This window comes from Gymnoscopelus microlampas (assembly GCF_963454915.1).
Source record: "Gymnoscopelus microlampas genome assembly, chromosome: 13".
Lineage (NCBI taxonomy): Eukaryota > Metazoa > Chordata > Actinopteri > Myctophiformes > Myctophidae > Gymnoscopelus > Gymnoscopelus microlampas.
This window is the reverse complement of record NC_139950.1, coordinates 11,262,427-11,288,423: the sequence shown is the minus strand read 5'-3', so window position 1 is coordinate 11,288,423 and position 25,997 is coordinate 11,262,427. Positions and strand designations below refer to the sequence as shown.

The 25,997-nt window shown below is 44.2% G+C and overlaps 1 protein-coding gene across 1 annotated transcript in view; it reads right to left on the bottom strand.

The window, feature by feature from the left end:
* Positions 1–283: 283 nt before the first annotated feature.
* The window catches only part of lrmda (leucine rich melanocyte differentiation associated), a 410,111-nt gene continuing 384,397 nt past the window's right edge, over positions 284–25,997 (bottom strand). Inside the window, exon 7 of the mRNA XM_084075454.1 lies at positions 284–2,978. Within this exon, the coding sequence (XP_083931580.1) occupies positions 2,899–2,978 (80 nt within the window). The 3' untranslated portion in view covers positions 284–2,898. The remainder of the gene's footprint in view (positions 2,979–25,997) is intronic.

Below are 25,997 nucleotides of genomic sequence, written 5' to 3'. Positions count from 1 at the left end.
TCGTTCAAACATCAACTGGGTCCAATTTGACAAGAGAAGGACTTTTTGTTTAATCCAATACAGCAAATACAATGTGTACAAGAATCAGCTAAATATCACAATTGCACAAAGGGATTTATTGAGCAAATTATCAATTTATCTAAAGGTTTCATTTCAGATTAGGATTGATATATTATTTATATATATATATATATATATATATATATATATATATATATATATATATATATATATATATATATATATATATATATATATATATATATATTATGTATGATTGGTTGACCCGTGGTAGTTTTTTTCAGGACCTTTAAGAATCAGAAGTATGGCAACGTTATTGACACAATTACAGTAAACAGAAATACCACAGGAATCAAATGATACATGAAACTGACATAACAAGTCTTCATTAAGGCTGTTATTGGCAATTCTGCTTAAAAGCAGCATATGAATGCATGTATTCCTGAAAAACATAATTTCAAAAAAGAAAAGAAAGAAAAAGAAAAGAAAACAAAGGAATGTGGTGATGATTTCAACCCCTAATTAATGTATTGGTACAGTTTCCACAGTGAGCCCCTCTAAACTAAACATAACAAATTATACATCGGTATCGCATTAACCAGTGGTGTAAAAAGTACTCAATCTATTTATCAATACCGCAATGTAGAAATACCCTGTTACCCGATATTCAAAATTGACTTGAGTAAAAGTACAAAAGTATTGGCAACAAAAATACTCATTACGTAGAATATCCTTTTTCAAAAGTTATCAAAATCTAAAAAAAATCTTTTGAAAATAGCAGATCTACAAGCTTAAAAGTACATATTTGCCTCTGAGATGTAGGCCTAGTGAAGTAGAAGTTAAAGTATTTAAAATTGGAAATACTCCAGGAGAGTAAAAGTAACTCAATAGTGTAATTAATGTACATGTACTTAGTTACATGGCACCTCTGGTACTAACCACTTAAGCCCTATATACGTACTTCTATATGCCCTATATACCGATCTACAAGCTCACAACGTGTCGCATTGCAACGCTCTGTGAGATTTGGAGATTTGCAATGTTTGCTATATTTTTGTAAAATTAAAAAAGGAAAATAAATGTTCCCAAATTAGGGACGCCAGGGTTAATGTGGCTGAGGCAGGTTGTCTATCACAACGTTTTTTTAAATGACGGTTGAATGTTGAATAAATGACAGACAGACAGCCAGAGAGAAACAGAGACAGAGGGGCGTGGCTGTCCGTCAGGCCCCAGGTGTGTGACCATCACACTTTCACCCTTGATTAGCGGCGGCAGGGGACGGGTGATCTATCATGGAAGCCGTGGGCTGTCACGGAAAAGCAGCCGATTGGCTGATTCTGTTTGTCACACTGCGCACGTGTGTATGTGTATGTGTGAAAGAGAGGAAGAGAGAGAGAGAGACAGAGAAAGAGAGTGAATGTCCTTGCGTGTGTCTAAAGTCGGAGGATTGCTGAAGCTCGGAGGCATGCCAGTTGGAGTGTCAGTCCTGACTGTGGCTCTGAGCATGAACCAGAAAGACAGACACACACACACACACACACACACACACACACACACACACACACACACACACACACACACACACACACACACACACACACACACACACACACACACACACACACACACACACACACACACACACGTAACCACGTTCCCCTCCAATATTGAGTAAAATACAGATCCCCCCCACCTCAATAAACAATACACAATAACTGAAATATACCCTGTATTTCATGAACCCTGTCATCATATCTGTCTCTTATTTGTCATTTATTTTCAATTTATCTCCGCTTGTCAAGGAAAACATTAGTGTGTGACCCCCCCTCCCCCTTGTAAACTTGGTTTGGTCCATGCGTGAACCGGCGTCAAGTTCGGCAACAATCTCAGCAGTCAGCTGTCAGTCAGTCAGTCAGTCAGTCAGTCAGTCAGTCAGTCAGTCAGTCAGTCAGTCAGTCAGTCATCTGTCAGTCAGTGGAGGAGATCTCAGTGACAGATAGAGTAGGAACAAAGACAAAAAAAGAAGCGGAGAAAAGCACTCAAAGAACGGGACATTCAATGTGTTCCCACAGACAGTGAGTAACCAGATATGTAAACAGTTAGGCTGATAAGGTGATATCTAACGTTTCCGGTAACTTGTGCAGACCTGTCAACTCTCACGCGCCGAGCTGAGTTGATAAATGGCCCTGCTCACACGCGACGCCTCCTATTTCTCACACTGTGAAAACCCCAAATACCCAAAATGGCCCCCCGAAATATCTATTAATAATCCAGCTAGGCTCTAATGCCCCGCACATGCAGAGATATCAGATATGTAGGCGTTTATTCACCTCCTCGTGTGTTTCTGATATCTCTGCGTGTATCAAATTAAAATCGTCGTCAAGGTCGGTCATTACTCTTCTGGTAAAATAAAAACAAGATTATCGCACGTCTTTTCTTTGTTACCCAAGCCATGCTACTCATAACGCTGAGTTGGCAGTGCACATTTGGACCCCCCCCCAAAAAAACTGCTATGTTTTTGTTATTGTTACGCCCTTATACACCCACTTGCCCACTCGCACGCACACACACGCACGCACGCACGCGCGCGCAATTATCCCTGTGAGACAAGAGGAGTATTTAGAAAACAAAACAAAAACAAAAAAGACAGTGTATATCGCGGGGTCCCCTTACAAACCATGTCTAGTTGTAAACAGAGTTGTAAACGGAGCAGCCCTCAGATAAGAGAGCTAGCATCGTCATAAATAAGGAACAGGTTTGCCCATGATATGCGTCTGTCCGTCACCGTCCATCTCCATGTGTGTCCTTCTGTCCAGACAGCCACACCCTCTCCTCTCCTCTCCTCTCCTCTCCTCTCCTCCCCCCAGCTGCTGTTCATCAGAGCTGATCGTTGCTGATGAATCTGTTGCCTTCGGAATGTTTTCCGTAGTAGACGTAGCGACACTTGGCGAATACACCTACAAACGGAGAGAGAGAAAGAGAAAAAACGGTTCATAGCTTTCTGACTTGAAAAGATTTCAAAGACCTGAGGCCGATTCTACAAATGCCCTCTAAATCAGTCGTTCAAACACTTTTCAAAAATGTTCAAAAATAGCAGATGTACAAGCTCGCAACGCGGCATGAAGTGACGCGATGTGAGCTTGTATATCTGCTATTTTGAAACAGCCAGCACAAAAATCTAAAATGACACGTCATGCGGACACCTAGAATGTTATTTTTCAGGGAATGGGGAAATGATCTGTGTTCCAATAGATACTACACTATAGTTATTATTTCGTTACAAGCTTGTTAATACTTTTCATTGGTAAAATAGTTTGGTAGCACTTAGGATGCATAGCAAGTGCTACCAACAGTTTTTTATTGTATTCTATTTGTCAAAAATAGCCATCATGACACATTGTGGGCTTGATCAATACTTTTACTTTTTGCACGACATAGTAATTATACTGTACATCAAAGTATAAAATAGGGCATTCATTTATGGAAAAAAACAAGCATTAAGAGATGAAATACGTCAATAGGTTTCTGCCTGACAGCGACAACATGCATAAATGAAATGTGCATGTGTGTGCATAATTGTGTATGTGTGTTATGGTTCAAAGTATAGTCTAAAGCTAAACAGGTGAAAGGCATTGTGAACACAATGTAATATACAGTGTATATATATATACAGTAAATACTCCATCTGATGTGCCTCCTGAAATAACCTAATCCATACTAGCCGACAGCAGCGTTGACCTTGCCTTTGAACTAATTCATGTGATAACCATATCGACAAGTACATATAACAAGTCTAACACGTACAAGAAGTGAGTTAACTCCATTTGCCTCTGACAAAGGGCACTAACACACGGTCTCTTTTAATATTCTTTTAATAAGTCGATATGAAAAGAAATGAATGCTTAATTTTTTACGTTATACGACAAGACAACTCGAGACACTAGTCATATATAGGCCGGTTATGTTAATGAAGGAAAATAATGCATAATTAGGTATGACACAGCATTTTGAATGATATTAATGAGGCTCAACTCCTTAGAGTGTATTTCATGTAAATCAGTGGTTCACAAACTTTTTTTTTAATTACCATGTATTTGCCCGTGGACCCCCAGTCTGTAAATATGTTGTGCCATGGACCACCATACAATATATATGTGAAAATAATATTCAAAATATTTCAAAACATTTTTGAAACGTTTTTTTTTTTTTTAAATAGCAGATTTATAAGCTCTTGAGCTTGTAGATGTTCTATTTTAAAATATCCAATGTACTATATAGGGGTTAAAGTGGTTAAACTGATGTACAAGGTTCCCCGGACCCCATTTTTGAGAACCACTAATGTAAACGATATCGTCTCTGTCAGGTGGAATGTTCAAAACTGTCACTTTTCAGGATTCAAATTAAAAAAGACAAAGTTAGAATAGGGAGATAGGAGGTTTCTGCCCCACGTCAGTGACGATATGTAGGTTCAACGAGGCTATACAGCGAGGTCCGGGTCTGCCATTTACAGCGGATCCGTCAAGCGAGCGAAAGCCGACAGACAGCTCCACACACTGACTGTACGTCCATAGCTGCCGTGTTGCTCTCTCTCTCTCTTCCAGGATGAAAGCAAAGATGGCCGACAGTGTATATTCTCGTACTAGCCCTGCATGCTGTCCGGGGGAAATAGCTGCCCACAGCTCTCTGTCTCTCTCTGCCGCGGCACTTTCTCCCTCTGATGTCACCGGCAGCAGCACTCGCCGCCGCCGTCGTGCCACTTTGACGAATGCGACCGACCGGGGTCTGCAGCTAAAGTGTCACCGCTCGGGCAAATGAGGCAAGGACAAGTGGCATTAGCGCCGTCAATGATCCTCTGACAGGACAGGGGGGGGGGGGGGGGGAACAGATACGGGGGCTTTCGCCAGAGCTTTTTAAATAGACATCAAGTGCATTATAGCCATGTGCAGAGGGCAGGGCTCCCCCCCCCCCACCGAGGGGGGCGAGGAGAGGAGACGAGAGGATGATGGGAGGAGTGAGTGGTGGGTACGGAAAGGGAAGGGAAGGGGGGTGGGGTTGAGGTGCGCTCAGAGAGGGCGCCTATACCCCCACCCCTCCCTCCTCCAATCACGTAATCCAAAGCGACATTGTCAAGGGGCTGGTGGAGTGACGGGCCCGAGGAATGGCAACCCAAGTGACAGAAAGCAGAGACAGGGACAGAGATACTGGTGCCATATTAGTGCCAAGCATATTCTGATGCCACCCTCAATTCTAACCAAACGTGACACATAGCTCTCTCTCTCTCCCACCCTCTCTCTCTCTCTGTGTGTTCAAAGTTGCCTTCTCTAACCCATTAAGACCTGGAACGCATCTGTGTCACCTTTTCGTTTGAGCTAAAAAAGCATTATTTTACACTTTTGGCTATTTTTGAAAAATCGTGAAAATGTGTTCAAATCTTTGAAGATACATATTCTTTTAAAGCCAACATTAACTCAAATCTTTGCTTCTGGGGGTCCCTGGAACAAGATATTTTGAGATGGGGGTCCACGGCCAAATTCATATCAATTTGGGGGTCCTTGACATGAAAACGTTTGAAAAAACACTGATATAGAAACATTTAGAAGACATTTTTGCAGAATCGGAACCTCAGGCCTCAATGGGCTAACCACACACACACACACACACACACACACACACACACACACACACACACACACACACACACACACACACACACACACACACACACACACACACACACACACACACACACACACACACACACACACACACACACACGACACACACTAGTCGCTCGCAGCAGTAGTGGGTGTTCTGTCAGATGGTAGAGGGAGCAGGCAGTACAGCAACCAGCAGCAGCAGCAGCATCTAGCCCACAGGCCCGGGGACAAGCTCAGTCAATCTAAATCTGGACTTTGTAGTGGAGCAGCGCTCATTTCCCCTCACAGCCTCGGCTACTTGAGGTGATCCAAACACTGAAGTGTGAGGAGCTGTCACCTCTGATCAAATCCCCGGCCTCCCGCTTCATGGCTGCCTGCTTCCCCCGGTGTGTGTGTGTGTGTGTGTGTGTGTGAGGGGCCCGTGTGCATGATTGTGTGTGTGTGTGTGTGTGTGCACGCACATGTCTGAACATGCATGGGATTGTCCCTGGCAGAGAGGAGGAGGAGGAAAGGGGGGGAGAATGAATTCCAGCTGCCGTGCTTTTTCGCCTGGGGATATAGGTGCCACGGCTGGAGACTCGGTCTCGACACCACAGGACTCGACGCGTCTCACAGCGCTCGGATCACAGGAGTGCAACCGGGCGCCCCCTCTCTCTCTCTCTCTCTCTCTCTCTCGCACATTATTCACAGCTTTCTCGCCCGCCAGAGATGCTCACTCACTCCACGAGTGGGGCCCTTAACCCGTTAAGACCGGGAACGCATCTGTGTGTCATTTTAAGATTTCTTTGGCTATTCAAGAATGGCAGATCTACAAGCATGAACTTGTAGATCTGCTATTTTTGAAAAATCGTGAACATTTTAGCAAATCTTATATATTTTTCAAAGCGAGCATTTGTAACTCAAATCTTTGTTTCTGGGGAATTCTACAAATGTCTTCTAAATCCTAATGTTGCTATAATCAGTGGTTCTCAAACTTTTTCATGTCAAGGACCCCCAAAATGATATGAAGTTTGGCCGCGGACCCCCATCTCAAAAATATTTTGTTCCAGGGACCCCCAACAAGTTGTAACAGAGTTAAAAATGTTCGCTATGGAAAAAGTAGATATTCAAAGATTATTTTCAAATTTTCACGATTTTTTTTCACGATGTTTCAAAAATAGCAGATCTACAAGCTCATAGCGCGGCACTCGGTGCCGCGCTATGAGCTTGTAGATCTGCTATTTTTGAATAGCCCAAAGCAATCTTAAAATGACACACAGATGCGTTCTCGGTCTGAAAGGGTTAAGAGATTACCTACCGCGATAGCGAAGAACCAAGACCCCTATAGGACATTACCTAGAGGGGACGCATTTGTAGGGCTCTTTCAGAGATAACCTTCACAGATGAAGGCGCCGGCAAAAAGCTCAGGGGCCCTCTCCCCTGGAGACTTCACACTCTGCTGAGCTCACCATCGTGGGGGGGGGGGGGGGGGGGGTTTGGGGGGACCTGGATTGGACGGGCAACACATTCTGAGAATGCTACACAGCACCAATCAGCAACTTCTCTGGACAATGCTTTCCCTGTAATTCTCCACACGATAACAGAAAGAAAACAAGTGGCGAGGGGGCGTCTGTGAACAATGGTGGAAAAAAATAAAAGAGAAGAGAGGGAAAAAGAACAGCGGAAACAGAAAGAAAAGTGATGAACGGGGGAGGGTTGATTCTGGGGGTCCCCCAGCGGGCTGGAGAGGAGAGGTAAAGGGGTGCAGCGAAATCAGCCTGTTCATTTTGTGGGCATAAGCCGGCGAGGCCAAAGCAACTCCATAGGATTAAGCCCAGTGGTGGAAAAAGTACTCAATTGCTTTACTTGAGTAAAAGTACCAATACTGCAATGTAGAAGTACTCCGTTACAAGTAAAAGTCTGGAATTCAAAATTTACTTGAGTAAAAGTGCAAAAGTATTGGCATCAAAATGTACTTAAAGTACCAAAAGTAAAAGTACAAAAATATTTGAAAATGGCAGATCTACAAGCTCACAACACGTCGTGATGCGATGCCTTGTGAGCTTGTAGATCTGCTATTTTCAAATAGCCTAAGTATGAAATAAGGCTAAAGTGCTTAATGTATGTTTTATAATATAAAAATGTATATCAGAAAAGGAACTAGTCACTAAAATTTTCAAATAATTGTAGCGGAGTAAAAGTACAATATTTGCCTCTGAGATGTAGTGGAGTAGAAGTGAAAGTATTGGATATTGGAAATACTCAAGTAAGGTACAAATACCTCAAAATTTTACTTAAGTACAGTACTTAAGTAAACGTACTTAGTTACTTTCCACCACTGATTAAGCCTAATTAACATTCCATCGCACGACGGCATCGCTCGCCGACGAGATCTAACGTTCCAGCTACAGTAACATCCCGTCGCAGCATGGCTCGAAGATCGCGTCTTGTCGGCGAGCGAATTAGGCATTTATAAGCAGCCTACACACACACCCTGAATTAGACATGTATAAGCAGCCTACACACACACCCTGAATTAGGCATTTATAAGCAGCCTACACACACACCCTGAATTAGGCATTTATAAGCAGCCTACACACACACCCTGAATTAGGCATTTATAAGCAGCCTACACACACACCCTGCTTAACAAACAGCTCATTCCATAGCACTGAGCTCCCATCACAGCCGGAGATCACTTTTATTAGAGGAGAAGAAGAGAGGAGAAAGATGAGGCAGGGCGAGCGGGTAGGTGGGCGGGGGGTGTGTGTGTGTGTGTGTGGGGTGGGGGGGGTAACTTAAAAGTGCATAGCCAAGCTCTCTCTTGCATAACACCTCGTGAGGCCGGCCGAGGAGGGCCTCCGGGGCTGGTGCTTGATGAAGTGATACTTAATAACAAATGGTACAGTGTCAAACTCTGCTAGTCTGGAGATCCTCTGTGTACCCGACGCCACGCATCAACACACACCCGGGAGAAGACGCGCACACACACACACACACACACACACACACACACACACACACACACACACACACACACACACACACACACACACACACACACACACAGGTTTGTATTACTAAACTTGTAAGGACATCTACATTTTAGGACGGCGATCTCTTATGAAAGCCATCTTTACAATTGCTTTGGGCCATATTGAACCCCAAAACCAAAAGCCGACAGTAGAAGATCTACAAGCTCACAACGCGTAGAGCTTGCAAATCTATTTTTTGGTGTGTGACATGAAATCAGGCATAATTCCTGACCCCTAAACCTAACCTCTATGAATGTCTAATCCTATAACCACAGCCCCCAACCTGAACCTTTTCCTAATTAAAACTCCCTGAATGTCTGTTTCTCAAATTCTGCTATTCTGGCGGGGACATTTGGCCCTCACAAGTATAGTAATAAGTAACACACACACACGCACGCACGCACGCACGCACGCACGCACGCACACACACACACACACACACACACACACACACACACACACACACACACACACACACACACACACACACACACACACACACACACACACACACACACACGCACACACACTATTACACAAAGTGCCCCTGAGAGCAGCGAGAGCAGCCATTAATGTGACAGATAAAAAAAAAAAAAGGGATCTGGAGGCTAATGTTTCCATCATGCACTGGCAGAGGAACAATCAGGCCTTTGTCGTGCATAATGTCACGCAGCACCTTGTTGGCTCTTAAAAAGGAGAGGAGAGGAGCCGGACCGTGCTGGGCCAGGCCGGGCCGGGCCCCCCTCCCCTGTCTTTATTAACCCATTGAGACCTGAAGCCGATTCTACATGTCTCCTAAATCTCAACAGTATTCTGAAAAATGCATGTTTCTATATCAGTGGTGTTCCATCTTTTTCATGTCAAGGACCCCTAAAATGATATGTATTTGGCCGCCGACCCCCATCAAAATATTTTGTTCCAGGGACCCCCCAGAAGCAAACATTTGAGTTAAAAATGTTCGCTTTAAAAATATATATACTCAAAGATTTGCACACATTTTTACGATTTTTCAAAAATAGCAGATGTACAAGCTCGTAGCGCGGCACTCGGTGCCGCGCTATGAGCTTGTAGATCTGCTATTTTTGAATAGCCAATGTGTAAAATAATGCTTTTTAGCTCAAATCTAAAAATGAGACAGTTCCAGGTCTTAATGGGTTAAAAGCGTGTTGTACAGTTATGCTATGGCGTATCTTTTACCCCCGCTGTATTGCTGTGGTGTTTGAGTCTGGTCTCCTTTCGGAGCTGATTACCCAGAGCATGTGCTCTCTCTACGGGGGACTGATAGAGCACTCTGCCACAGTGGGGGCTATAGCTAGCTGCACAATGCCTACTGTGTACTGTACTCTCACACTATGTACCCCATCGGCACTTATACGTACGTGGCTGTTGTCGGGCGGAAACCTTGTATCTCCATGTTCGAACTTTTAACCCATTGAGACCTGAAGCCGATTCTACATGTCTCCTAAATTCCAACAGTATTCTGAAAAACTTATGTTTCTATATGAGTGGTGCTCAAACTTTTTCATGTCAAGGACCCCCAAAATTATATGTATTTGGCTGCGGACCCCCATAAAAATATTTTGTTCCAGAGACCCCAGAAGCAAAGATTTGAGTTAAAAACGCCTTGAAAATATATATATTCAAAGATTTGCACACATTTTCACGATTTTTCAAAAATAGCAGATCTACAAGCTCGTAGCGTGGCACTCGGTGCCGCGCTATGAGCTTGTATATCTGCTATTTTTGAATAGCCCAAAGTGTAAAATAATGCTTTTTTAGCTCAAATCTAAAAATGACACTGTTCCAGGTCTTAATGGGTTAATGTGTATGTTTTTACTCCGCAATTTAATATAGGAAATAACTTGTGACTAAACAATAACTACATTGGATCTATTGGAACACAGGTTCTTTTTTCCTTTTCCTGAAAAGTAACCGTTTTGGAGAATGGAGATACAAGGTTTCTGCCCAACAGCAACGACATATGGCATAAAACAATGACTGGATTTTTTTCCTCTCTTTTGTTATACATACAGTATACACCAAATGATGGGTGTTTGGAATCCCTGAAGAAGACCTTTCCAGGTCAAAACGTTGGTATTCAATAAATGATCCTGCGCCGTGGCTATCTTCACTTTTAGACTTCTTTACCAAGGTCAGCAGTACCTCAGTAATACTGGTGTGCTACGCCCTTCTCCTGTTTGTTTTTGTCCAGGAAAAGGGGAATAACATCCAACTGAGGAGGGAGGGAGGGAGGGGGTGGATATTTATGACGTTTTAGCGAGATGTTTCTTCTGTTTGTCATATTGTAAATATAGTGAAGGATATAAGCTCAGAGGATACGGGGGTGAAAAAAAAAATAACTGATGTATATGGGACATAATAAACAGGACAGCCTCTTTAAAAAACCTGGGCTGTCCTTTTAATCAACAGAGAAATACAGGGAGACACAGAGAGAGAGAGAGAGAGAGAGAGAGAGAGAGAGAGAGAGAGAGAGAGAGAGAGAGAGATTGAGAGAGAGAGAGGGGGGGAGACAGAGAGACGTGAGAGAGAGAGAGCGACGAGCGAGCGGGTTTAATGATTGCTCCCTGCATACAATCAGCCTGACTCTTTTCAAGGGCCATCAATATGTCAAGGAAAAGACATATCCGATGGATGTAGCATTTAACATCAAGGTTATCTATTCTAGGGGAAGAATCTTCTCTCTCATCCTTGCCACCCCCCCCCCCCCTCCATGGTCCTCTCCTTTAACCGTTTCCTCCTCCCCCCGTACTGTAACAGTCCTGGGGGTCCCCCCCCCCCCCCCCCCAAACAGGAGGGCCGAGATCATATGGGCAGTTGTTTTCAACCTTTTTCATGCCAAGGACCCCTAAATTGATATACATTTGGCCGCGGTCCCCCATCTGAAAATGTTTTGTGCCAGGGACCCCCCAGAAGCAAAGATTTGAGTTAAAAATGTTAAAAATATAAATATTCAAAGATATGCACACATTTTCATGATTTGTCAAAAAATAGCAGATCTACAAGCTCATAGCGCGGCACAGAGTGCCGCGCTATGAGCTTGTAGATCTGCTATTTTTGAATAGCCAAAGCTAAGTGGTTAAAAGGATTGTGACGCTATGTTAACTCATTTTGCTGGGGACCGCCTGGTATCCCCCCCTAGGACTACTGGTGGTCCCCGGAACACTGGTTGAGAATCACTGATATAGGGGGGATGGTTGGGAGGGCGAGGCCTTGTCTGTTTGGAGGTATATACTGTGGTACAAATGTTTCTATGTCGCACAAAATCGCAACTTGCTTTTTCATCCACTTTCAACCGATTTTTGGCCATGTCAATATATTGTAAGGTACGAAGGAGAAAAGGAAAAGAAATGCAGTGATTGTCACCTTGTGGTCTCCTGATGGATGGATTTTCAGGTATGTTTTGAAAAGAAGCCAGTGATCCACATTTTAAAGGGATGGGGTCAGGGCATTCATTCATTCATTCTGTCTGTCAGTCCTCTGCCATATATTCATCCAGTCTGTCCCTCTATCATCCATCAGGGTAATAATGCAACGAGAGGGGGGTGGGGGTAAAGAAAAAATCAATTAACAACGCAATTACACTTTCCCTATTATCTGGGTTGAAATAATACTGTTGGGGGGGGGGGTTAAAGGGCATTCATAAGAGCCGGGTGTGAGGTGAGTGTGACTTATGGGCTTGGGGGTCCTGGCCTATTATTGTAGACGGCATCCATCTGTCCGGCTGTCCTTTTATCCACTGGTTCTCAGAGTGGGGTCCGTGGACCCCCCAGGGGTCCTTGGAAAGGGGGGGGCAAGGGGTCACCAGCTAAATGGTTGATAGTTAGGAACCAAATGGACCGTTACGAGTCTGTAACTCCGACACGAGTACAAATGGAACCAAAAGTGCCCTTACAGGCCCACGTTTCGCCCCCCTCCCAAAGCTCTATATTCTGATAGTAATCATTGCTATAGAGTATTTGTTCAGCAACAGGGTTCTCCCTGTCTCTCCCGCTCTTTAATAAACAGAAAATAGATTTTTAGTTTCAGGGATACCAAATTCATGCAATCAAGAGAGAGCACCCATTTATCAGCATGCTCCATGCTGACAGAAATATTTTGTTCCAGGGACCCCCAGAAGCAAAGATTTGAGTTAAAAATGTTTGTTAAAAAAAAATTAATAATATATATTAAAAGATTTTCAAAAATAGCAGATCTACAAGCTCATAGCGTGGCACGAAACGCGCTATGAGCTTGTAGATCTGTTATTTCTTAATAGCCAAAGTATAGAATGACACGGATGCCTTCCCGGTATTAATGGGCTAGCAAAGCAGACCCACAGGCTCGCGACGTGTCGCGGCCGTGACCGCGTCGCGAGCCTATCGTCGGCGTGGACGCCGCAGTACGACGAAGTGCAAAATCAGGCTCGAGACGTTAAAAAAAACTGGAGGTGAGCTCACGCCCGTCTCTCTCTCTCCCTCCAGGTTTTGATGAATAGCCGTGTCATTTAGAGAGCCTTGTTAAGTCAAAACCCGTTATGCAAATTATAATCAATTGTAGCGACGGGTAGATGAGGGCCGGCGCGTGCTTTAAGTCTCAATCCGTCAGTGGAGCACCTTGACAGCGCAATATGTATCCGGGGGATGTGTTTAGAATAAGGGGGGGGGGGGGGGGCCTTTATATATTATGCTTGTAAATAATCGCGGCGGCTAATCGACGCTACAAGTCATGCTGTATTACTGGGCCAGTGCGTTGGCCCTGCAGTGAGCACTAGCACACTCTTGGCTGTGGAGAGGGAGTTCTTGTGGTTTTCCGTGTTTGGTCTAAAACCCCTCCCCATCTGTCTCCCCTCCCCTCCCCGCCCCCCCCCACTCTTCCTTGGCCTGCTCCCCAGCCTCGGCCGGCCCCGGAGTTGAAAAATGGGGGAGCATTTCCCTGATAGCCCCCGTGTGTGGATGTGGGGGAGTATAAATGGCTAATGAATTACAGATGAACATTGACGCAAATTAATCTTCCTGATGTCCCAGGGTTATGTGGCAGCCATTTAAAAGTTTAATCAATACGCTGGAAGTTGAGAACATGCAGGCGCTGCAGTTGTCCTGGCCGCAGTAAACAGCGCGAGGGAGGGGGGGGGGGGGGGGGGGAGGGGGGGGTAAGGCCCCGAGCAAGCCAGCCGCATGCATCATAATGACAGCTATTTATGTTTAATGGACTAAATATTTTTTATTGGGAGAGGACAAATGTCACTTTAACTCTCCCGAGTTATGCGCACACGCGAGAGAGAGAGGGAGAGAGAGAGAGAGAGAGAGAGAGAGAGAGAGAGAGAGAGAGAGAGAGAGAGAGAGAGAGGCGCGTGACACCTCAAATGTTAAGGCGGAGAACTACTACTGAGGATAGAGCAGGAATATATTCAGTTTGAAGCTGTCACATTAAGCCTCCACTCGTTACTGTCACGCAGAAATAGACGTTTGCGAGGATTCTTTTTTTTTAAGGTGGTGTTCGTATTAGTGCCCTTGTTACACATACACTCCACTGTACTGTAAGACCCCGCCCGTCTCCCTCTCTCTCTGTCTCTGTCTCTGTTTGTCTCCTTTCCATTGAACACGCACGCCCTCACGCACGCACACACGCACACGCGCGCAGACACAGACGGGCCTTGTTTGATTTAATAACTGACATAAGTGACATAATCCAGGCTGTGTGTTTAATAACCTTCAGGATGACTAAGCGCTCTGTGCGCTACGTGCCGGGAGGAAGCGGCAGTGCCATGCATATTCATCCCCCCCCGTTAGAAAGTGACTGATCTTTCCTTTTGGACGATTCTTCCACGTTTGGAAATATTTCACGAAAAGAGAGAGAGAGAGAGAGAGAGAGAGAGAGAGAGAGAGAGAGAGAGAGAGAGAGAGAGAGAGAGAGAGAGAGACGGCCTTTGGCTGTCAGGATGTTCCCCGAGAAATAGGGTCAGCAAGAGATACAGTCCTGTGAGCGCAAATGCGCGCACGCACGCATGCGGTTTTGTATCAGTATGCTTGTGAGCACATCAACATTTCATTTTGGCACTTTTATGAATAACATTTTTGCAATGTTTTGCCATCGTAAGCACAACCCTAAGGCAAAATAGCAGATCTACAAGCTTGTAGATCTGCTATTTTTGGTGCACCAGTGCGCAACTATGTATAAATCAGGCATATAACTCCAACCCTATAACCTCTAAATGTCTCATCCTAACCCCTGACCTCAATCTATTCCTAATTGTAAACCTAACTCCCCAAATTCTGTTTTTTTTTTTACCATAAAACATCCATTTCTTTGGATTTTCATCCTAGTCCTGCTATACTTGTGGGGACATTTGGCCCTCACAGGTATAGGATAGTAATACAACACACACACACACACACACACACACACACACACACACACACACACACACACACACACACACACACACACACACACACACACACACACACACACACACACACACACACACACACACACTAAAGATACCGGTACTAAGTGAAACAATTCCATTTCTCCTCATGACAATGTGCTTTGTGTTGCCAGCCCTGGCCCTGTGTTGCAGTTGCAGGGGCTGTTGCTTTATGGTCCACGGGGGGGTCATCCATCCCCGGGCCTCCCTGCAGAGAGAGAGAGAGGACGGAGCAGGCGACTCCATCTCCTGACGTTTGGGGGGCTGGACTGATAAAAGGACAGCCTCTGAGATGGATCGCCGTCCACAATAATAGGCCAGGCTCACCACAGCCCCCACAGTTCACCCAAAAAAATACTTCTTTTTAGGGATGTCCAATATTATCGGCCTCCCGATATTATCGGGCCGATATTAGCATAAAAATCTATATCGGAAAATATAGGTATCGTTTTTTGAAAAAAAGAAAACTTTTTTTTTTTTTCATAGGTTACAGGAGTTCTTACTCTGTGGTGTGTGTGATATGAAATGTGAGCTTACCAAAATCACAGTAATCATATTCCATCATATTCAAGGGCTTTTGCAGAGAAATGAGAGACTCCAATCACTTTCAAATTAGAGCACTGCAGAGGGCAGGTGTGTGTGTCTGTGTCCAGCTGATGCTCGTTAATGTTATAGGCATCAGAGCAATTATGCTTCTGCACTGTCAATAGGCCAACATTTAATCTAAGATTAGTGGGACTCATTCAAATGACCACCAGTGAGTCCCGGGACTCACTTTATTGAAAATCTAACAACATCATTGTATTATTAATAGATTTATTAGATATTATGTTGATATTATAGCTATTTTATTGTATTAGATATGTGATGTTGTTACCTGACAATTAGTTGACTTTTGGTGAAAAAGCCCGCATATATCAGTATTGGTTGATACCGGTATCGGAAATTAGGAGTTGGACAATATCGGTATATCGGTTATCGGTAAAAAAGTCAATATCGAACATCCCTACTTATTTTCTATCAATTACACATGAAGCATTGAATTCATGGAGATTTTTATTCTTTGTCACATTCCTGAGCCGATAATTTGATGATAATTATAAAGACGCTAATGTATCCGGTCCAAAGGTAGGAGACACAAAGGAGACTCTTTGTGTCTCTACCGGAGAGACCGCCGGTTATCAAATTATTGGCTCAGGAATGCGATAAAAACAAAGAAATCTCCATGAATTCAACGCTTCATGGGCTGTGTAATTGATAGAAAATACATATTTTTTTGGGTGAACTACACCTTTAGTGGCGAGTGACACCGCCGTACGACGGAGCATCGATTAGGCATTAACCCTTTAAGACCGGGAACGCACACTCATTTTAAGATTTATTTGGGCTTTTCAAAAATAGCAGATCTACAAAATCGTGAACATTATTTTGTGCAAATCTTTTGAATATATATATATTTTATATATATAACATTTTTAACTCAAATCTTTTCTTCTAGGGATTTTACAAATGTCTTCTAAATACTAACAGTTTTCTTTAAACCTATGTTGCTATAATATCAGTGCTTCTCAAACTTTTTTCACGTCAAGGACCCCCAAAATGCCATGTATTTGGCTGCAGACCCCCCCATCTCTAAATATTTTGTTCCAGGGACCCCCCAGAATTAAAAACGTATATGTTATATTCAAAGATTTGCACACATTTTCACGATTCTTTTCCAAAAAATAGCAGATCTACAAGCTTTCTTTGGCCTATTCAGCGCGGCACCGAGTGCCGCGCTGAATAGGCCAAAGAAATCTAAAAAATGACACACAGACGCGTTCCCCGTCTAAACGCGTTAAACCGACGCTGGACGGAGCTCTCTGATGTCAGACTTTCCACACGTTTCTCACCAGCTGCACCTGCTGTGTTGCACGGGGCTGCCCCAGCCGGTCCGTCAGTGAGCGGTTTAGCCTGTCAAACCGTTCGAAATGCCGCGCTTGTCAGACGTATTATATATGCTTTCATCATCTCCTTCCACCTCTCCTGCTCGTCCCCGGCGCATTCTTCGGGCTTTTTTATTCGCCCGTGTGATGGATGTGCGGTTCCGTTGTCAGTACAGTGAGCTTTTCGCTGACAGTTTGCTTTGACTTTATAGCCCAGGCGTGGACTTTTATATTCATGCTAGAAATTATATTTATTGCGGCCTGGAGAAGAGTCCAAGAGCTGAGACAAAGGGAGAGAAGAAGCAGGACGGGGCTGAAGGAGCGCGCCGTGCATATGACTCGGATTGGAAAAGGTGCAGGGAAGGCCCAGAACAAAGGATAGGTGTGTGTGTGTGTGTGTGTGGGGGGGGGGGGGGGGGGGGGGGGGTAAAAGTACACAAGTATTTGTATCAAAATGTACTTAAAGTACCAAAAGTAGAAAGTACGCATTATGCAGAATGTCCCATTTCAAATGTTTTCAAATGTATAAAATAGCCGATATACAAGCTCACAATGCGTCGCATCGCGGCGCATTGTGAGCTTGTGAGCTATAATATTTGCTTTTGAGATGTAGTGGACTAGAAGTAAAAGTATTGGAAATTGGAAATACTCAAGTAAAGTACAAATACCTCAAAATTGTACATAAGTACAGTAATTAAGTAAATGTACTTAATTACTTTCCACCACTGTAAGTGAGTGAGTGAGTGAGTGAGAAAAAGTTGAAAGATTTGCTGTTGCCCTGTGCTATAGGTTGTCACGGGGTTGTTGCTAGGTCGTGGCTCAAACAGCGCTGATCAATACCTGGTTGATTTTGTCAAAACGATAACACACATCCCTTTAACGTACGTCACAGAATGAGTGCCGCTGAGTGTAGCATTAACATTAAGAGTCATTACTGATAGAGTGATTACAAAGACAACCAGTGTGTTAACAGCCTTATGTGGTGTTTAAACACAGTAGCGTGTCTGTTGTGTTTAGAGTACACCAGCAGCTGTGGGTTCTGACATTGTCAGTCGACTCGATAACTGGGATCAAACACTGTAAATTAACCCATTATGACCTGAAGCCGATTCTACAAATGTCTTCTAAATACCAACAGTATTCTGAAAAAAAACGTATGTTTCTATATCAGTGGTGCTCAAACTTTTTCATGTCAAGGAGCCCCAAAATTATATGTATTTGGCCGCCGACCCCCATCTCACAATATTTTGTTCCAGGGACCCCCCAGAAGCAAATATTTGAGTTAAAAATGTTCACTTTAAAAATATATATATTCAAAGATTTGCACACATGTTCACGATTTTTCATAAATAGCAGATCTACAAGCTCATAGCGCGGCACTCTGTGCCGCGCTATGAGCTTGTAGATCTGCTATTTTTGAATAGCCAAAGTGTAAAATAATGTTTTTTTTAGCTCAAATCAAAAAGTGACACATATGCGTTCCAGGTCTTAATAGGTTAAGAATGGCATTATTCATTGATGGGTGCATTAGAGTTATAACCTGATAAATGCCTATCAGTCTTTGTGCTTCCAACTTATGAGGACGAGGAAAGGAAATTGAATTCTGGGGAGGACATAAATTTTGACTCAAGAAAGAGATTACAGTCGCGGTGGGCCCTAATGAAAAACGGCGAAATTAATTTCAGTGACATTTATTCCACGTATATAGCCAAGAGAGAACACTGGTTACAGTAGCTCTGGTGTCTGAAGATAAGAGGGGGGTGGGGGGGGCGGGTGGGCTGGGTGTTCGTTCAGCCAGTTTACACAGTGCTAATCCCCTTGGAGCTCCATTCTCAAGGCACACACTATCATGTACTGTATAGTGTATAGGCTAGTCCATGTACCACTGGGCTGACAACACACACACACAGACGCACGCACGCACGCACGCACGCACGCACGCACGCACGCACGCACGCACGCACGCACGCACGCACACACACACACACACACACACACACACACACACACACACACACACACACACACACACACACACACACACACACACACACACACACACACACACACAGAACCTGTGTCCCAATGTCGAAAATAGCCGATCTACAAGCACTCGTAGGTCAGACGACGAAGTACGGCATTAATTAACGGGAAACAAGATATTCAAAATCAAATTACACCAGGTTGCTTATTCTCTCACTAAACATGGCAACGTTTTTAGTTCCCATACGGTTGCTTATTTCTCTCACTAAACATGGCAACGTTGAAAGGCCAAATGAGGAACAGCGCCACAGTTCATAGAGATACATACAGTGGCCGAACAGAGTATTGCGGGTCGTCTTTAGATCCCATATCCTGAGAGGACATTGAGCCCTCATTGCTAAATGACCAGCCAATGAGGAAAAAGTCACGCAAAAGTCAGGACTAGCGAGTGTAGATGTAGACCAGGTTTGGCAACCTGGTAAAAAAAAAACATGCACATTTGAAATATGGAGATACAAGGTTTCTGCGAGACAGCGACGATGTATGAGGGATACCAAAAAATCTCCCATCAGCACAATTGTGACAAGTGGGTTATCTCCTGCTGGAGACATTAGGAAGATTTGAATACCATGGCCCGTACCCTTGAAGGCGTGCGACCCACTAATGACACTAACGCTAATCATGAGCACTCATTTTCTCTGTCAACACCATCAACACTACAAATCACCACACGCGTGCGCACCACAGCCCGCACACACATGCACGCACACGCACTGACACTGATCGATCGTATTCTTCATTACGCGCGGGATTTCTAATTAAAAGGAAAGCGCCCGATAAGTCATTCAAACCTCCGACCAAAAGGGGGTAAAAAAGCGGTAAAAAAAGAAAGAAAACGCAATTAGCGGCTGGGCTGCGTTCGGTAATGGCGACCGTTAATAAGAGCGCGGACAGCGAGCGACTTGATGAAAGTTTAAATCACTGGGACAGGATTCAATAACAAAAAGAGCATTATATTAATCACCAGAGAGTGATAACTTCACCGCTCATCTCTTTGACATTGGAGGGAAGGGATGAATTAATGATGCTCTCCATCCGAACACATTAAATAATAATTATCAGTCAAAACAGCATGAAAGGGACTGCATAATGAACTCCTTTGTAAGGTCAATTACGAGCGCATAAAAGTGTTCAAAGGGGAGCCACCCGTGAGCAGATAGACGCACACTACAAAGGACAATGGTACAATATCAGTGAAAAGGTGCTGCGCATATACTGTACATGAGCCATAATGCTCTTTCGCAAGGTTAAGCCTAATTCATAATCCACGGTGTGATGTGTGTCGCTCGCTTATTAGAACTGATCTTCATGGCTAACAACAATGACGCCATCGAGTATGAATTTGCGCTTTAGACCGTGCAAAGGATTAATGATCATGCGAGGGGTTAAAATAACTTTTGGGTTGAGCCACTTAAACCCCATATACTTAGTGGACTGTAGTCCCCCAGGGCGTTATACTAGGGTCCCTTCGGCTTTTTACTCTACACTAAATATCTTCACATAAAATAGCTGATCTACAAGATCACAACGTGCAACACAATTTTCACCCGATAATTGCCCCAGAATGGGAAGCGCTAGGGTACAAATGGATTTAAAAGTCAGTGAAAATGCGTCCAGTTGCACACGTGGAGACAGATCAAAGCATTCAGGGAGACGTTCGGAAGGGAACACGTTAATGGGTCTGAGACAGCTCGATGACGTGACAATAACAGTGTTCTGCTGGCTTTAAAACAATGTCACTTGCTAAGTGCCACCACGTTAACTGAAGTCAACCCACAGACAACGATTGGACTTCGAGCATCGCTCCCCGTCAGGGGTTATATCCATCAGATACAAACATGGCCGCCACGGGAACGGCCACCAGAGTTTTAGAAATGTGTGAAAACACGTGCAAGCACACACACACATACTAGGGTTTCACCAACTAGTTCACTTCCATAACATCTAGTCAAAACTAGTAATAAGTTATGCAACCCCTAGACCTATAACACACACACGCGCACACACACACACACACACACACACACACACACACACACACACACACACACACACACACACACACACACACACACACACACACACACACACACACACACACACACACACACACACACACACACACACACACACACACACACACACACACACACACAGTACACGTGGGGGACATTTTCTCAGCTTATCACGGATTACTTAACTTAAACCCTTACTGTAGCTCCTCAACCTAACCCCTCAATAGCTAATCCTAATTGTAACCCAAATTCTAAATTCTTCTAAATAAAGAGCAACAGTTTCAGACAGTGTGTGGGACTTCTTTCTTTCGTTTAATTATCAGAGATCCCCTTTTGAACCCTAATTAAAAAACAAAAACATTAACCATAAAAACATGTCCCCATAAGGTTAAATTCCAGTGGTATTACTATTTGAGAGTCCCCAACCAGTGTAGTAATGGGCCTACAGTATATAGAAAACACACATGCATGCATTTTGAATTCACCTGCACACTAGGGGTGGGATGATACAGTATGAGTAACTCACAATTTGATACTGTGACGATATTTGGCCCTCAATAACGATGATGTCACGATACACAATATCTGTGATAATCGATGTATCGCAAGAAATGTCATCTTCACATCGCTATATCTGTAACTGAAGAAGAAAAAAATACCCATAAAAAGGAAAAGAAAATCTGTAATTATGCATTTATTCTGAAATCTTACAATATTCCCCTCACAAAAATCTCCTGTGCAAATTACATTTACACTGAAAACACTTACTTTAAGACATATTAAAGCTGGCATAAAAGCTTTATGTAAACCTGGACAGTGCTTTTTAAACAATATATTATAATAAAATATTGATATTTGCCATCATGATATGATACGATATCGTCTCCAAAACTGTTACTTTCCATATTCAAATTCAAAAACAGCAAAAGCAGCAGATATCTGCTACTTTTGTTTGACGCTGTAGTGTGATCAATTAGGGGGTTAATTTACGGAAAATAACCCACAAAAACTTAGAATATGCAGAGGTTTCTACCAGACGATGTACAACGATATGAGATAAGAGATAGTATGATCGATATATTGCTAATATCGATAAACATGTTTTGCCATCACCATGCAGATGATGATATGATGATATGTCTTCATAACGCACATCAAACAAAGTGTGTCAGGTATATGGTTCAGTTTGGTTTGAAGCCCAGACATCGAGCAGTGCTCATATACCCTGACCACTCAGTTAAACACACAGCGCTGCAACCTCCAGCGTTGACACTTATCAATAGTAATCTGACGTCTGCCAAAACCCCCGGCTGGCTGCACCTGTCTGACGAAAGAGGGGAGGGGGGTGGAGGGGAGGGGGGAAGGGGAGGGAGGGAGGGAGGCTCCCTCACACTTCCTTTCCCCTGGCAGACACCAAACACTTATTACTCCACATCCATGGTTCCTAGCTAACTGACTGGACCTGTCTGGGACCACACTGGGACCCCATTATTAGTGTCATTTCAGTGCCCATCCTGACGGCTGTTAGGCAGGTCCCTTACCTGGGGGCTCCTGCTCCCCTGCCTGCCCGCCCCGCCCGACTGACTGCCCCGGCCCCGGTCGAACAGTGATTGGACATGACACACTGACAGAAAACAGGGGAGAAGGGGCGGTGGAAATAACCCATTAAGGCCTTGAGGGTTCCGATTCTACAAAATGCCATCGGAAAAATCTGTGGTTCTCACACTTTCAAGTTTACGAAAAATAAATCACACACAGTGTGAAGTGAGTGGTGCCTTCACTCCTGTTTGTGTTTAATTAGTGTAACTGGTTGCAGCTTTGTGTTGCAATCAGCTGCAGCTGTTGAGGCCAGGCTCAAACATAGAACACCCGGACGGACGGACACACAAAGTCAGTCCTTGTGAGTGGTTGGCACCACTCAAAAAAAGAAAAAAAAGCAGATCTACAAGCTCACAGCGCGTCACAGAGTGACGCGCTGTGAGCTTGTAGATCTGCTTTTTTTGAATAGCCAACGCTAAAATCAAAAAATGGCACAGACGCTTTCCCGGTTTTAATGGGATAAAAGAACAAGGCGATGGAATAGAGAGAGAGAGAGAGAGAGAGAGAGGGCGATAGCGGAAGGTGGATAGGTTTGCCGGGGCCCTTGTGGCGCAGCGGGGTAGGTGCGCCCCATCAACACGGATGAGCGTTAGCCCTGCAGCCGCGCGTGTCACAATGACGGAGGGGTGCGGGGATCACTCACATCAGGGTTTCATCTGACTGGAAGATATCAATCCTCTAGGCCTAATCCGAAAGGACGTTGGTAAAATATCCTTTAACGTTGGGCCTCCCGCTCCGTCTCTCTCTGTGTGTGTCTGTCTCACCTCGCTCTCTCTCTCTCATGTCCGTCCGTTTGGAGTGTGTTGCAACCTTCACTGTGTCAGGGCGTCAGTTGAACCACACTCTTATTTTCACATCCCATTTCCTCTGTCTGCAGCACTCATGGTCAAATAATTATGGGCAGAACGGCGCCTTGACATGCGGCATTTAGGGCAATTTGTAACCGGGTTCACCAGCCACACAGAGCGAGGGATGGAGAAAAAAAAAGAAGAATGAGAGACAGGTTTCATTTTATGACTCATTAATGTACTACAAGCAGTGGTGGAAAAAGTACTCAAATGTTTTACTTAAGTAAACGTATCAATACTGCAATGTAGAAGTACTCTGTTACAAGTAAAAGTCCGGAATTCAAAATGTACTTGAGTAAAAGTACAAAAGTATTGGTATCAAAATGTACTTAAAGTACCAAAAGCAAAAGTACTAAAATGTTTGAAAATAGCCGATCTACAAGCTCACAACGCGTCGCGATGCGACGCGTTGTGAGCTTGTAGATCGGCTATTTTCACATGATGTAGTGGAATAAAAATACAATATTTGCCTCTGAGATGTAGTGGAGTAGAAGTAAAAGCACTGAAAATTGGAAATACTCCAGTAAAGTAAAAATACCTCAAAGTTGTACTTGAGTACAGCACTTGAGTACATATACTTAGTTACTTTACACCACTGTAATGTGTTCGGGTGGACACATTCAACACCTGCTGCTGATGCATCATAAAAAATAATGTAATAAAAAGGAGAAAAATAAACCTATGATAAAATCGTCCGACATAACAGTCTTCGTGACACACATAACACTTGTGCGACGTCACCTGCATGCGCGCCGTGTGAAATCGCACAGTGTCAAACGGCGACAGAATTAAAACCGACGATCCCCACGGCAGCCAATCGGATGTGAGGCAGAGGTGATAATAGGGTTGTGTTGTGCGGAATATTTCAAACCCCCCGCCCCCCCCCCCCTCCTCGCTGTAGCCCGTACAGACAGATGACTCGACTGCAATGCTACTTCTCTTAATTAATATGACACATCCCTCCTTCATATGCGGCGAGCGAGCGAGCGAGGGAGGGAGGGAGGGGACAGTGAGATGAAGGGATGAGGAGATGATTAACGGTGGATCTGTCCCTCCCCCTGAGGTATGATCTTGCCTGCCCACCCCCCTCCCCCCCTACACCCACCCCCCCCCCCGACCATTCCTCCCTCTCCTTTTCATTTCCGTCTCTCACTCTCTCTCTCTCCGGCTCTGTCTCTCTCTCTCTCTTTTTTGTCACTGTCGGGGGGAAACCTTGTATGTCCAGAACTCTTACTTTTCAGAAAATGGGGCAAAAAAACAACCCGTGTTCCAACGGATCCAATACGGTTATTATTTAGTCATAAACTCCTGTTAATACTTTTTTATTGGTTCAATATTCATAAAACCCACAGACACTGCACTTAACTTTAACTTTCACTTAAAGCATTTTAAATAGCAAAACATAGCTGATTTACAAGCGTACAACGCATCGCAAAGTGTGAGTGTGTAGATCCGATCTGTGTGTAGATCCGAGTGTTTTTGCCACTTTTGAGTGTACTGTAGTACAGTATGATGAAGTAAGGCATTAAACGACAAAAAAACATAAAAAGTTTCAATATCGGAGATATGAGGTTTCTGTCCGACAGCTACAGTATACGTTTTGCTCACTTCATTTTACACTGCGCCCCCCTTTTTCCTCATTCACTCTTGCCTTATCTCTACCCCCCCCAAGACCCCCCCCGCACCCCCGACACACCCTCTGGACTGTCCTCGGCCCCCCTTCTTTTTGTCTCTCCTGACAGGTAGAATAATAACGCTCGTACATCACTGCCCCCCCCCCCACCCCCCGAAAAGTCCAATAACCTAAATCTTCACTTGCCACACACACACACACACACACACACACACTCCGTGGACTCAATTACTTTATTGACATGTAATCTTCATAAGGGGGAGAAATATTGAGCATGTAAGGTCAGCCCGGTTATGAAGACATATCATCACATTATCTGCATGCAAGGGGGTTGTAGGGGGCTAGGACCTGACAAAGCTAATTATAATGGTACATGTTTCAGAGCTTCACAGCGTATTACCCGCTTGGCTGCTCGGTTGAGCCACAGCTGAGGTGTATAAGGAGAGAGAGAGAGAGAAAGAGAGAGAGGGGGGAGGGGGAGGAGATTTCAATCCTAATAGGGTCCGTGTGTCATCTCGGGGCATGGGAATTAATGAAGCCAAATATTATCGACCGCACATCACAGCGCTAACACCCTTGATCTGTTCATTGTATCTCAGAGGCTTACGGCGCCGTAGTCAAATGGCTATACCAGCATGTCATCATAACCTGTCCTGAACTGGGATGAGGCATTTCCAAAATGGAGACAATGGCAACGGCACAAAGAGGCCGTTTTGCTTTAAAAACGCAAAGCAGCGCGCAACGTGGAGCGGATATCTGCGTTTTTTGGGGGCTGTAAGCTTGAGAGCTACTTGGTCCCCAACGCAGTGGTGAAC